At 38.9% G+C, this 13,941-nt stretch overlaps 2 protein-coding genes across 3 annotated transcripts in view; one reads left to right on the top strand and one right to left on the bottom strand.

Moving 5' to 3' along the window:
* LOC145502333 (uncharacterized) overlaps positions 1 to 3,011 on the top strand; it is a 33,304-nt gene extending 30,293 nt beyond the window's left edge. Inside the window, 1 exon segment of the mRNA XM_081481601.1 lies at positions 389 to 3,011. Coding sequence (XP_081337727.1) covers positions 389 to 704 — 316 coding nt within the window. The 3' untranslated portion in view covers positions 705 to 3,011.
* Positions 3,012 to 5,567: 2,556 nt separating this feature from the next.
* The window catches only part of LOC145502340 (uncharacterized), a 29,068-nt gene continuing 20,694 nt past the window's right edge, over positions 5,568 to 13,941 (bottom strand). The window contains exons 21-28 of one of the 2 annotated variants that reach the window (XM_081481618.1): positions 13,715 to 13,918; positions 12,313 to 12,552; positions 11,365 to 11,601; positions 11,007 to 11,204; positions 9,980 to 10,462; positions 9,177 to 9,335; positions 8,767 to 8,902; positions 5,568 to 6,870 (exon numbers count right to left, since the gene is read on the bottom strand). In XM_081481618.1, coding sequence (XP_081337744.1) covers positions 6,726 to 6,870; positions 8,767 to 8,902; positions 9,177 to 9,335; positions 9,980 to 10,462; positions 11,007 to 11,204; positions 11,365 to 11,601; positions 12,313 to 12,552; positions 13,715 to 13,918 — 1,802 coding nt within the window. In that variant the 3' untranslated portion in view covers positions 5,568 to 6,725. Of the gene's footprint in view, positions 6,871 to 8,766; positions 8,903 to 9,176; positions 9,336 to 9,979; positions 10,463 to 11,006; positions 11,205 to 11,364; positions 11,602 to 12,312; positions 12,553 to 13,714; positions 13,919 to 13,941 lie in introns of those variants that run through there. The other variant, XM_081481619.1, reaches the window with a different exon arrangement.

Raw genomic sequence — 13,941 nt, 5'->3', positions numbered from 1 at the left:
CGCCATCTTGCGCGACACCGATCGTCGTCGTCGTCGTCGTCGTCGTTCGTACGCGCCCACGAGCAATACCACTAGCCATGATAACCACGAGAAAATCAATTCGTGGGTTTTCTTTTCTTTCCTATATGGGTGTGGGGCTCGACTTGGCGGCCCTTCGGGCGGCCGGAGATCCGCTATCACACTCTTGACCAGAGCTCGCTTACTAGCTAGAGCACGGCAAATCATTTCGAATGCCTACAGGACGATAGCCGTTAAAACATATGTGACTGCTTTTGAGATCGAGCAAATTCATGGGAAGAAGAGAAAAACCCATACCACACCATTACCACCTTTTGTTAACTTTGAATCTACACACATCGCTGATTTTTCTTCCCCTTCTACATTATAGGTACCGCCGGTTTTGCTGCGTTGCAAAGAACAAGGTTGGTCAAAGCAACCCTAGTCTCGAAAAATATCATGTTGCAATGGAAAAGAGAGAAGCCTTGCAGCAGATGAACACAGAGAGCTGCGGCGTTAACGACTCAGTATATTCGGAAATGCCTGAGAAGAGGCTGAACAATTTCATAAACTGTGATGCTGTTGCTGGTGACAAACTCAATACTGCTAATGTAACATCGCCCGCTCTCTATGCAAATGATAACGATTTAGATTCTCTTTTCGAAAACCCTGTCGCTCATGATCAGTCGCAGGAGTCAAAGGTATAAATCGACAGAAGCATGTAGTGACGAAGGCCATAACCCGGAACCTGTTTAAATCTTGCGTTATTTTTTGCTCTTCTTCTTCTTCTTCTTCTTCTTCTTCTTCTTCTTCTTCCTCTTTTTTTCCCGCGGAAATTAAATATTACTGTTTAATATTGTACTCAGCTTAACTGAGAAATCCTTTTCGTGACACGTTTACGTACTCGTTTGAAAATAGAGAGTGAAAGATCAGAGTGAGTCGCAATGTTCGAGGTTTGTTCGTCAGTGTAAGTCGAAAAGCCGATTTAGATCGAGATAAACAGTTGGATTATCCGTGCATCTAAATCGGTTAGATGGATCAAAGGAAAGTTCATTTGCTAAGACTTCTTTAATTTAAGTAGATAACCTTTAAATTACTGATAAGTCGATTAGCTGAATAACAAAACGTGTGGCCAGGAGACCATAACCCAGGGCGTGTTTGCAGCTTGCGTTATTTGAAGAAACTTTTTTTTTTTGATCGACCTTTCTTTAATCGCGGACGTTAAATATTACCATTAAGTAGTACACTCAGCTAAACTGAGAAACGCTGTTTGCCATGAAATTACGTATTTGCTTGAGAAAAGAGAGTGAAAGATCAGAGTAAGTCACAATGTTCGAAATATGTTTGTTTGTGTCCGTCGGAAAGTGAGCTAGATATAGATTTACAGTTGGATTATTCATGCACTTAAATCGTTTAGATGAAGCGAAGGAAAGTTTATTTTTTAAGACTTCTTTAAGTAAGTAACTTTAAAATTAACGATGGCGTAACAAATGGGAGAAAAAAGCAAAAAAAAAAAGCGAACGTGGAAGGGGTGAAGCCCGATCTCGAAATTTGTCGCCATATTGAAAGGCGATGGCGACAAAATTGGGATAAAGTTGAACGCGCTCCCCCCAAAAAAGCACCCAGATTAGAGATGACGTAGAAGTTGAAATGTTGAGGATATTGCCACATTAAAACGGCTTACACTATGCTAATACAATATGTAATAAATAGCTCCAAATATGGTCGAGTCGCTATGTACTGCCTTAATAATATTTTCCTAGAAGAGCTTTACAGCATTTCCATTTACCTGGCCAGCAGCCAACGCAAATATATTGGAACAATCGAGAGAAAGTGTTTAGATAAGGAAAAAAGTTTAACTCGATCCCCCGCAGGATTGGTTTGGAACACGGAAATAGCCACTGTTTCATTGTTTTGGGACACTTATATGGCTGCCGAGACGTCCTGTGAAAACACTCTATTGACGACCACAAGAGAAGAGAACTAATTAATCATCCACCTGTAATTACTTCGTATTAGCACATTTACTGTACTGTAGCATTTATGGAAACAATAATAAATAACTTGCTCTACCAATTTGGATTATACTTGATTTATGACTCACAACAGTCGAAAATATAGATTCAAGTTTGTTTGTTTGTTTGTTTGTTTTGTTTTTGTTTTTGTTTTTGTTGTGTTTTTTTTTTTTTCCCAAGAATCTCGACCAGTAATGAATTGTTTTGTTATATAGCTTAGTAGAAAGTAACGAGGCGAAAGGAATTAACCCTATTAGGATACCACCAGTAGATCCCGGACGTCTGGAAATTTCTGGAAAGCATTTTCAATTCCAAGCGAGAAAAGAACACTGAACCAAAGGAAGGTTAACTTAGTTTGATGTTTATTTTTAATATATATCTTATGTTCTGTAATGTTTGTGAGTCCTAATAAATATGAAAATGGATGAAAAAAATATAGAAATTCAAAGCAATCGACCACTGGTTAACCAATCCGACTGGACCACAGATAAACCAAAAAGAGCGGTCGTCAGATTAAACTTTACTCAAGATACATAACAGTACAAAATATTTCGCTTTCTCTTCCCTTTTATTTTGAACTACAGGAGTATCTTACAACTTCTAACAGTCTCAATCGGCTCGAGTCTTCTAGGAGGAGCTATATTTGACTTTCCACATTTTACCAACCCACAGCATCAGCCCCCTCTTCCCATCCCGGTTAGTATGAAACACAGATTACGGACTGTAGACCACAGATTGGATATAAACCACTAGACCACGGATTGAGGACTTGATATATATATATCACTGCTAGGGCATACACAAATTAGGACAAAAATTATTTAGCAGACAAAATAAACCAACTCCTGCGATGTCATTGGCCACCCGAGCAAGCAAGATGAGGATATCTTGCCCACTGGGTATTTCCCTTAACACCAAACTTTACATTCACGCACAATGGTATTTGTGTCAAGCCATGACGGTCACACAATCGTTCTTAAGTCTGGTTTGTATCAAGTATCACCCCAGGAGATAGAGGAGGCGTTCCCTTGAGGATAAAAGATATTTCTCTCGAGTAATTCGTCCTTCTTCCCATGACCCTTGTACCGTCGGTATCTCGCAAGGAAAACATTTTGCCATATATACTTTCTCGACCAAGCCTGCTTGTTCAAGTTGGCTGGATATTGGCCTTGTTCTGTTTACATATTAATGATAACAATTACATTTTTTTTTTTTTTTTTTTTTTTTTTTTTAATGTGATTGAAGCATAAACAGTTGTATTTTGCTCTGATTAATCTGCAAAGTTGTAATCGGACAGTTGGCGGTACGGTTACATAAGCCAATTATTTCAAGTCCTCTCCACTAAATCCACTAATCACAACGTTGATTACAATCAATATAATGACCAATTCAAGAGACTTACTTTGTAGTATTGTGGAGGTTTAGTCTCCGGTCACTGTTCTGAAAGAAACTTAACAGCCAGTTTGTATGGTATTCTTCATACTTTAACTATGATAATTAAAAAAATGACTATTAAATGCTCTTTTTCAAATGAAACTTTTACTTTTGTGGGAAAGTGTAATGGTTATGATTAATTGGTAATAGGACATCGAGTCGCCCAATTCTGTCTGTAATCATACTCCTGATTAACAAATCGCACTCCCACTTCACGTTCGTCCGATCTTGTTAACTCCGCACTTGTATGATTACAGACCGAATTGGACTCCACTCAGTCCTATTACCATTATTAATAGACCTCGACCATAAACACGCTTAAATGAGTATTTGGACGAAAGGTCGTCCTGAAGAGTGTCCAGCATCCTACTTATCAAACGTGCGATCTCATTGATAAATAGTTTTAGAATATAGGATATTATGCGGAAGAACAATTTTGGCATACCTGCAAGGTTCGTTATAAAACTTCTTTATTGGTATTCAAAGTAACGACGTGCAGGAGAACATAATTTTTAAATCCCTACTCCTATTGAACTCAGTTCTGTTGGCTTATATCTATGAACTAGATCAAGGTTTAAGAGTTTTAAGATACACAATACCAAGTAACTTAAGTAACAGTGCCCATATTAAGAGTCCTTGTCAGTTTAGAAAAAGCGTTTCATGAAATGGGTCTAACAATCGAGATGGTTTAAAGAACACAAGCAAGCAAACAAACAAAGAAGCAAACAATCAAACGAAGCTTAAATTCAAGTGACAGTCTCAATCCTCCGTCCTGTTTAATGACGCTATCATTCTTTAAGAGGTGAGGTGAATTCTTAGCTTTTTTTTTTTTTTTTTTTTTTTTTATCGATCGTCTTGATTGAGCCGAGACATGCACGTTCGTCAGGATAACAAGTAAATGTGTGACCTAAATAGAGTTGTTGTTGTTCTTGTTGAAGGAACTGATCAATAAGAATAATATAGTTGTTATAGGAGGTTTAAGGTTACTTCCCACCTTCGCGGGTGCCCTTCGGGAAAAAAATTGTACGCGCGCCAGTTTCAATGAAACTCCAACAAACTATATATCATAAGAAAGCTTAATAAATGTACTTTACGAAAAAAATACAACTTTAGCAATGTTTTCTTTTAGGAAGTGTCAGGAGGCGGTAAGGCGTGAAACGACTGAGGCTTCTTCTATTGAATTTATCGGGTATCGGATTCCTCAGTACGAGCAAAATGGCCGCACAGTCTTATCCACAAGCCATCAATCAACAAAAGTGTGTCGGGCTTTTTCGATATTCTGATTGGTTGTCTAGATATCCACTTCTAAAGTTGGAGTAGCTAAAAACATGCGAGACGTGTTGCGCAAATGGACGCCACGGGAAAAATGTGTTAAATATCAAAATTTCCCGACACACTTTGGTTTGTCATTATCTCTGGAATGATCTGGCGAAATTTCACGAAAATCCGTCAAATCTGCATACCCTATAAATTCGCTCAAGGTGGATGTACTCCTCCAAAAATCAAATGCGAGATTTTAGGTTGTAAAGGTTTGTAAACAACTCGTGCCACGCCCGGAGATTATCACGCCTAATGAAACCGCAAACCAATGGAACAACAGGACCTCCTAGGGTCTATGACAACAGATCAAGATTTCCCGGGAAAAGCATCGCATTGCAACATGTTTTTTTTTATCTTGCTCAGTGGAGTTCAATTCAGGATGGCGACGTAATATAATAGGCAAAGACGCTAAAGGCAAAGGCAAAGGCAAAACCCGCGCCAAAAAGGTTTAAGGCGGAAAATGTGCCGCTGAAAAACAAGACGTTAAGGAATCGACGGACAGCTTAAAAAATACCCTTATTGCTGAAATGAGTTTCCTTGGGTGGGTTTCATTTTCTTCATCACTTCCGCCAGATTCCGACGAAGAATCTTGTTTGCAGCCTGCACTGACGTTGACTTTGATTTTTTAAGCTACTTGCTCCAAGGATATTCGAACGTTCCGGATCTTCAGCAGATGTCGAGATTGTCGAAGGCGTTTGGCCAAACCAACAGCCTTTGTCGCTTTCGGCAAGGTTTTCTTTTCTTTCCTTGACAATGTGGAGCTTTTTCTTTCTTTTTTGGGCCGGTGTTTTTCGTGTTTTTTACCCAAGGCCTTTTTTCTGCTTTTGATTTTTCCATAGGAGTTAGCGTAGAGTTTCCACGTGGGAATTTTTGTCAAGTGCGTGATGTAAATAAAAATATGCAAATGACATGAAATTCGAGCAGTGAGCGTTTGCCGCGAAAATTTCCCCGGGGTTCTCGCCCGTTGACAAGATTGTGACACCTTCCTAGTTTATTAACTTTATTTGAAAATAAGTTTTTTCTAAATAACTCGGCCGCTTTTTGAGATTTTTAATGTTTTTCTTTTGGAAACACTGGATAAAATGACGAACTTAAATTTTGTCCAATAAAAGAAAAAAACGATTTTTTAGGCCTCTGAAGGTGGGAAGTAACCTTAACATGGTAGATTCTAGTATGTGGACATGTAATTTCGCCTTACTGTAAACAGCCAATTCAAAAAGCTGCTGTAATCCCGCTTAATTAAATTCTATGGACACTATGTTAGTAGAAGCATCGATAAAAATTCACAAAAAGTAAACCGATCAATTTATTTTTCTACCATTAACCTAAATGCTAAAACAATTAGTTAAAATCTCCCCTGTATAAATGCCTGGATTTATAGAAAACGTGTAAAAATTGGGGCAAAGCAAGGTAGGGTTCCGTCAAGGAGGGTTGGGGCAGACAGCCCAGGTTCCTGGCAAACAGCTGATACCAAGGGCCAATGGCCTAGGCCCAGCGAGAGTTAGCGTGGAAGGGGGGGGGGGGGAGACACAACTAGAGAGGAGCATTTTTGTCAGTAAAACTGGTCATTTTCTTTGCAGGACAACTGCCCGCCGTGCTGTGTAGGCTCAGGGATCGGAAGCCAGGCAGCCGCACACAAGCAAGGTGGGTGAGTAGGGTGTGTGGTGACAGACTGCCTGTGATTGATTGATTGAAAAGGACTATATATTTTCTTGATAAAAGAGGCAGGATCGTTATGTTGAAATTGACTCGGTTTTCATAATTCCACACATATATGCAACTGGTGTTATCGCCTATAATTGTATACGTACTTTTCCTGATATATATCAGCCAAGATGTTAGAGGCAAAGTGCAAAACACCCTTTTATGCAATCTACACCTCTGACTGGTTGAAATTAAGTCTTCTGAAATCATTAGGTGCGCCTTGTGCATCATCTTGTCAAAAAAAAGACCGCGCTTCTATAATTCACACATTTCTACAGGAAATGGATCCTTCGTTTGAGTAGTTTCAGTACCAACATATGTTGGATTGCTGCGTCCCATATCGTCATCCACTGGGTACGGGTAAGTTCGTCTTTCTTTTCGTGACTTTGTTTTGCCAGCACTATAAAAATAAAATAATTAAAATTCTTAAAAAACTGGATCATGGGATAATGAAATTCAAGAGCTTTCATTGGCTTAGCCATTATGGGTTATGAACCATTATAACATGCTCCAGAAATACGGTAAGCGTACAAATGAATTGTTGGTAACGTTTTTATTGTCATTCTAGTCTAGTTTGCTATATTTTATTGGAGTTTTTAATTAAAAAATCATTCCACTCGCGCTTGTTGGATATGAGATGGTTATAGCCAACACGGGACTAGGCGCCTCGTTGGTTATCCACCAGCTCATATCCAACCCGCTCGTGGGTAATTGTTAAAAATGCGGGAGAAAATGCTATAAAATTAATCACGATAATGGGCATGTAGAGTAAAGATGTAAATTGATGAAGATGAAGGATAGTAAAGTTATCAGACGAAAAAAAAAATTAAAGAGGCTACCTGTGGTCATGCTATGTGTCATTATTTCAGCTTTAGATTTATTATTATTATTATTATTATTATTATTATTATTATATTTTTAAAGATTTTTATTTAACAAATAAAGAAGCTGAAGCCGTGTATTACACTGTGACAAAACAGGACGAGCATTTGAGAACACGAGGGAAATGTAGAAAACACGAGCCGCAGGCGAGTGCTTTCTACATTTCTCGAGTGTCCTCAACACGGCTTCTTCATTTGCTTTATGACATAGAGATAATGTGGCGAAAAACAATAAAACACGCTTTTTTATGTTTTATACTCTGTTATAAAATAACTGAGATACTACACACGCCCTGATTGGTCAATAGAGTTGCTAAACCTATGTTCTATTGCACTGGTAAACCACGGTTCCCGATCTACGGTAGCTCTACGCGGGAACTAGACAGCTCGGAATTCCAGCGAATGTAAAAAACAAATGTAAAAAACAGTTTTGCTTTTAAATGGCTGAGATATCAATAACACGAATATCTTTTCATTCACCATATACATGGAAATTTGCAAGGGAAAAAAGGACCAGAAGTTGGTCGTCACATAAAGCTTTACCTTTTTTTCCCACGGAAAAAATATTACGCCGACTCCGGTTACGCTTGAGATTAAAATTAGGGAAGTTGTAAATTTTTTTTTCGGTGCTTTCCCCGGCCTGTGGAGGACGAAGTCAGCTGGGCTTGACTGATCAATTTGGGTTGTCAAAAAAGCAGGGAAAAGATTTCTTTCTATCAGACATTTTGAGTTTAAACTCAATGCGTACATGCATAACACGATAAATGAATTCGGTTTCCGGACATAAGCTTAGCGTTCACGCCATAGTTTTAATTTAGCAAAATGCAGAGAAACACGGACTTCATAGCCTTCAGCATAGATAAATAAATTCTGAATAAATTTCGGAAGCAGCGTTTCTGTAACTAACCTTGATTCCATTCGCAAAACTTTGGAAAGTTATCGTTTAACGCTGCGGAAAGCTTGTAAATCACTCGCCTAACGGCTCGTGATTTACAAGCTTTTCTCGTGGTCTCCCAACATCCCACCTGGTTTATTGCGCCAGTAAACCCATAGAAAGAGTGGTCTATTGCTTAAATAAAACCTGGGTTTTTGACCAATCAGAACGCGTGCAGGGTCCTATCTATATTATAATATTGTTTGTGAGTGACCCACAAACTGGAATCATAAGCATCACTGCAGTTGGAAAATTAGCCCTTCCCTCATGCAAAGCTACCGTAGAAACATAGGTGTATTGAATTAAACAGGTTTAGACAATTTATTAATTTGGGGCGCAGGAACGTTCTCAGCTCATTCTGTTCAAAGTGAAGCTGATCCATCTTGAACCAACACTAACTGATCGAAGAAATTCTCCACAAAAATTCTTTTTTAACTTAGCGCTATCGTGAGGTACATTTTTTAGTAATGAAATAACTTACACACAGTGTTTCTTCGTACAAAAGATGGTGATACCAATCAACCCAATAAATATGCCGGCTCCTATTCCGCCAATGATTGAATATAGAATTGGCTTGGAGAAACCTTGCTTCTCAGCGCTGGAGGGGCTGGGAATTTCTGAAAGGAAATGCCAAAATATCAGTAAATATAAGTAAATCGCGACAGATTATGTAATTCTTCCAAGGCGAGTAAACTTATACTTCATTGCCCAACTCAAGACTTGACAGGCATGCTAACTCCTTATTGTCGTGCAGCAATATGACGCAATAATTAATTGATTTCATGTCTTAAAATCGTGCGATCACTTTTTACTTGCATTTAGAATTGCCTACAACCAAGAGATGTGCTGTTTAACAGAGCAAAACAAGTTAAAGCTTCATTTTCAAATGACCTTGACAATTTTTGCGCGACTTTGATGCTGTCTGTCCGAAGGTTGTTGTCCCGGATGGACAGGATAAACATGACGTCTGGGCCTCTTGATCTTGGTATTCATCCACTGCGCATGCCTGGCAGCCAGAAGTGTTAAAGAAATATCCAGGTGGACAGTTTACTAATGCAAAAAATAAAACAAGCAAAACAAAGTGGTATCAGCATCGAAGTTCTAATTATACTAACACTAATAATTTATCATAACAATACATAGAGCGGTTTTGCAGTAATTGGTTTTGCATTACTATGCTACAACAACAACAACAACTAGCGGCACCATTTCATCCAATCAGAAGAAAAACCAAAAGCAATTATTACTTGTTCGCACGTGTTTTTCCGCTCTTCGACAGCTCAGTACGTGTATTAACTTCATGTTTTGATTGATTAATTTAGATTTTCTGTGTCCTTTGCATTGTTATTAAGCTAAAGTGATTACATTGGTTTTGGTTTCGCAACCCTCAACTGAAAAATACTATATTATTTATTGTACGTGAAGATGTGATTTAGTTGTTTGTCCACTAAGGGTTGCTTTTTGTTAGTTTGATAGTTTGTATTTGTATGCGTGTGCGTCGAATTAAAAGAACCAAGGTAATCGGAACTGGCCGATCACTGGGAGCAAGGTAAGTGCACCGTATATTCTAATCCCGGCTGTCAAGACGCTACCTATTACATTCAAAGTTGTATGATCTTGGTAGAGTCAGGTGATCTGACAAAAGCAATAATAATAATAATAATAATAATAATAATAATAATAAAACTTCTTACCACATCTTGGCCCTCTTTGGACTTGTCCTTCACTACAAACAAGACTGGTAAGCCGAAACACTGGCGGCTTTGATGAATCATGTACTATAATGACTCCGTTGATGTTCAATGTCAGGTCTGTTTCGTTCAATGCCTCGAGCAGGTTATTTGATATTTGTTGACTGGTCTGGTTGAGGTCAAATAAAGAGGCGTTGCTTGGTAACGGTACTTTTAAAGAAAAATGCACGGTAAGAGAAATTTTAGAAGCTTGCTTGCCATCAGGTGCGTCTCTTCTCCTACGTGCTTCAGTTTGGTTTCCGCATTCAACCCCCACGTTGTCGATCGTGCATTTCCCGTTGCAGCCTCCAGCCATACCAAATGGCGAGTTTTTGAAAAGGTTTATAAAATTGCCGGCGATGACTTCGTTCACGCTCTCCCCGCCGCACTTGTCAACTAGATAATGTACATCTCCATTTACCACGGCTTCCTTGGGCATGTGAGTTTCTGTAATATTAAAATATTTACCTCTTACTAACCGAGAGCTATAGCCTTACTGGTGAGTATTGGCCCGTGGTCATGGCAGTACGGACCTCGCTGTGCTCGGTCCGTACTAAAATGACCGAGGGCCAGTATTTCCTTGAACGGCTCAAGCAAGCTTGTTAAGTAGTTTATTATTTCGCACTAGAGCAAGTGGAAAATCTTGAATTGTCTGGCTTTCGAAAACAAACAAACAAACAAACAAACAAAACAAAACAAAAAAAACGTTTATAACCCTTTCCATGGAAACAGCCCGTATGGCTGAATCCAGACCAATAAATAACAAATCAGAACACTACTATACGGATTTACCTCAGGACTATCTTGTCATAAAATAAACATATAAATAATGATATTTTTATTAAACTATTTTGATACGCAGGGTAGGAAATTATACCTTTAAACTGGTACGGATTAAACGAAGATAAACTGCTAAAATGGGAGGAAAATATCGCACATCATATTAGGTTTGTTTAGAATAAGATGTTTAAAACATAGCATCTTCTCTTACTTGAGCAGTCGGGAAGACTGGGCGTTTCTTTCCCTGCATTTATCCAGATTCCCTTAGGACTACACACATACAGTGCTTCTGGTTGAACAACGAACCCGAAACCTTCATTGCAGTGTACGGTGCAAAACATGCCCTTTAGCCACGTCTCACATGCCTTGGCTCCATTCAAAGGTGCTTGTAAATCCGGACAGGTGTAATCTTTTACAGAGGTAAAGATAAATAAAAACTAGTTACTCGATTGACTAAAATTTGGTTGCCTTTTTTCCAGGTATTTTCCAGGTAGTTTTTTTTTTTGTCTTTTTGTCTCTTGTCTTTTTGTCATTAACAAAATAACGTTCAGTAACTTTTATGTATCTACCGGTTATAATGACTTGGAAATGGCACTTGGCAGCATTCCTTGCAATATCTGTTGCAGTATAAGTCACGTTGTGCTCTCCCCATGTGAAGTCGCTTCCATTTGGTGTGCTTGTTGTAAATGAGTAGAGGCCAACATTATCTGTGACAGTGACTCCAGGGAAAAAGATTTTGGTCAGTCTCTTTGAAGAAGTCTTGTGGATATCATCAGGACAGTTTGCAATGTTAGGCGATTCAAGATCTGTTTGTGAACATAATAATAATTTAGATGATAATGATGACGATGATGATGGTGGTGGTGATGATGATGATGATGATGATGATTAACGTTACTTATCGAGGGTACCACATAACAGTAGTAACTGAGAAACCGGTAGCCTTCATATAAATAGTTACGAAATAAAAAGATGAACTATTAAAAATCAATAATGTAGAGAGACTCTCAAATATGCAACGATAATATCAAAATGATATGAGACGCACTAAAATTTACAAAGTTATTCCGTGGAGATGCTCAGAGAGCCATCTTTAATTTTCTTGAAAAATTAAGGAAGAAAAGGAGAATAATCATCAAGCGAATTAAACAGACAAGTAATTGTTGATGTTATGGACGGTTTCCGTAACAAGTAGCGAGGATAGTTTTTATTTTTGTTTTTCGTATAACACTTAAGATTATGTTAAAAGTACCTCGTACAAATAAAATATATTCAATTAATTTTTAATCGCTTTACGCCTTGTAAATGGCTGACATCAAGAGACATGTCAAAGCGGAGGCTGCATAACTTTTCTCAGCCATTTTTTTTTTTTCTAGAACTTGGACGGAAAGTTGGAAATCGAAACTCTAATCCAATCCTATGGATTCCGGCTATTAGAGCTGAAATGGGTAAAGAAACAGCTCCAAAAGATAAGCAAGTTTTGGAATTTAATGGCTTTAAGATAAATCATATCCTACCTCTGACATAAATAGAGAATGTACAGCTTGCAATAAGCCCAGCTGAATCCGTCGCTATGTATGCGATGTGCTTATTGCCAACATCCAACTTTTGCGGCGGAAGCAAACCACTGAGGCTTACAGGCTCGTTAGAGTTGTCGGTGGGGTTTGGTACCTGCCACGTCGCGCTTGCAAATGGTTGTCCAGGTTCTGTGGGAATCTCCACATCACGTGGGCATTGAATGCTGGGAGGTTGAACATCTGTTAAGAGGTAGTGAGGAAAGATTATTGGGAACTCATCTCTTTTGGCGGAGAGGATGATTCCAGAAGAGAATTAGTTATGTGTAAATCTATTAGATGAACTTGTTCTGTATGATTTGGGGTTTTGTTGGGAGCCGATATCACTTACTCCCGTAGAAGCTTGATACAAGGGGAGTCAGATATGCTCTGGAGAAAAGCAGTAGGCTCCAAGTCCAACCAGTAATGGCAGTGAGTTCATGACGCAGGGTGAACTAAAGCTAACGAGAGGTTTTGCGGCCGATAAGATAACTGGTAAGACGCCTGATAATGCTATAGCGTTCCCCAACGAAATGGATTGTGTTCGTTAAGCACCGAACTTGTAATGTGCTGCGAGGAGCAAAGTAGATAAGGAGTATATTGATTACGTCAGTGGATGTGAATGGACCAAGAAGAACAACGTTTAGCATGATAGGTGGTTTGCAAAAGGACAAAAGGTCAGCAAGAAGGTAAGCTGTACTGAATGACAACTCAGATAGCCGTTTAACGACGAGTCTTATTAAATGGATACCGAAGAACAGTACTGATTATCATTGCACAATTAGAAATAAAATACGTTTCAAGCAGATAATAATGTCTATACAGTATGAAATTTAGGGATTTATGTGGTAAATCTGGTGAGGACGAGGGGCAGTATGTAACAAGCATAATGAGTACGGCCGATGATAGTAATGGATCTCTATCTTTTTGTAGTTGAAGGGCCTATTTATCTCAGTGTGCTTGAGAGCTAGCCCTGCTTCGTCTGCAAAACATGGAAGAGAAGAAAAAGGAGGGACTATGAGGACACTAGGTTGCATGGATATCAGAATTAAAAGTGGATGGTCAAGAGTGAGGCTGAAGGCAGAAAAGGTCGGGGATTTTCAGAAAGGAATTTTCGCGTAGAAAGGTCGAGGAGAAGAGAAAGACTGGGGAATGGTGGAGCTGAAGAATCACCAGGAAAAAAGAAACAAAAAACAAACAAGCAAACAAAAAACAAGCAGGTTGGTTAGAGAGCGTGATGGTCTCGTGCACCTGCTACCTCGGAGAAACATGAAACAGTTAAATGACGAAAATGATTAAGATACGTTACTTTCCCTGGTTTATCAGGTAAATAAACCACGTACAAAAGTATATCTACATTAGATACCTCTACATATTATCTTGGTAGTATCTGCACTCCAAAACCCACTTTCATTGCAGGATACGTTTTTTGCACCTTCCACTCGGTAACCAACAGAGACATTGCACATGAAGAAGCAATCTGTTCCATAATTTACACCAGAGATCGACGTACATGGATACGGAAATACCTCTCCATGTGTTGGCGCTGTAATTGTTGGACACCTAACAACTGGAAGGAAGGAAACTCGAATT

The sequence above is a fragment of the Orbicella franksi genome, chromosome 11, assembly GCF_964199315.1.
Source record: "Orbicella franksi chromosome 11, jaOrbFran1.1, whole genome shotgun sequence".
NCBI classification, from domain to species: Eukaryota; Metazoa; Cnidaria; class Anthozoa; order Scleractinia; family Merulinidae; genus Orbicella; species Orbicella franksi.
The sequence above is the reverse complement of the archived record's forward strand: the minus strand, read 5'-3'. Positions and strand labels throughout refer to the sequence as shown.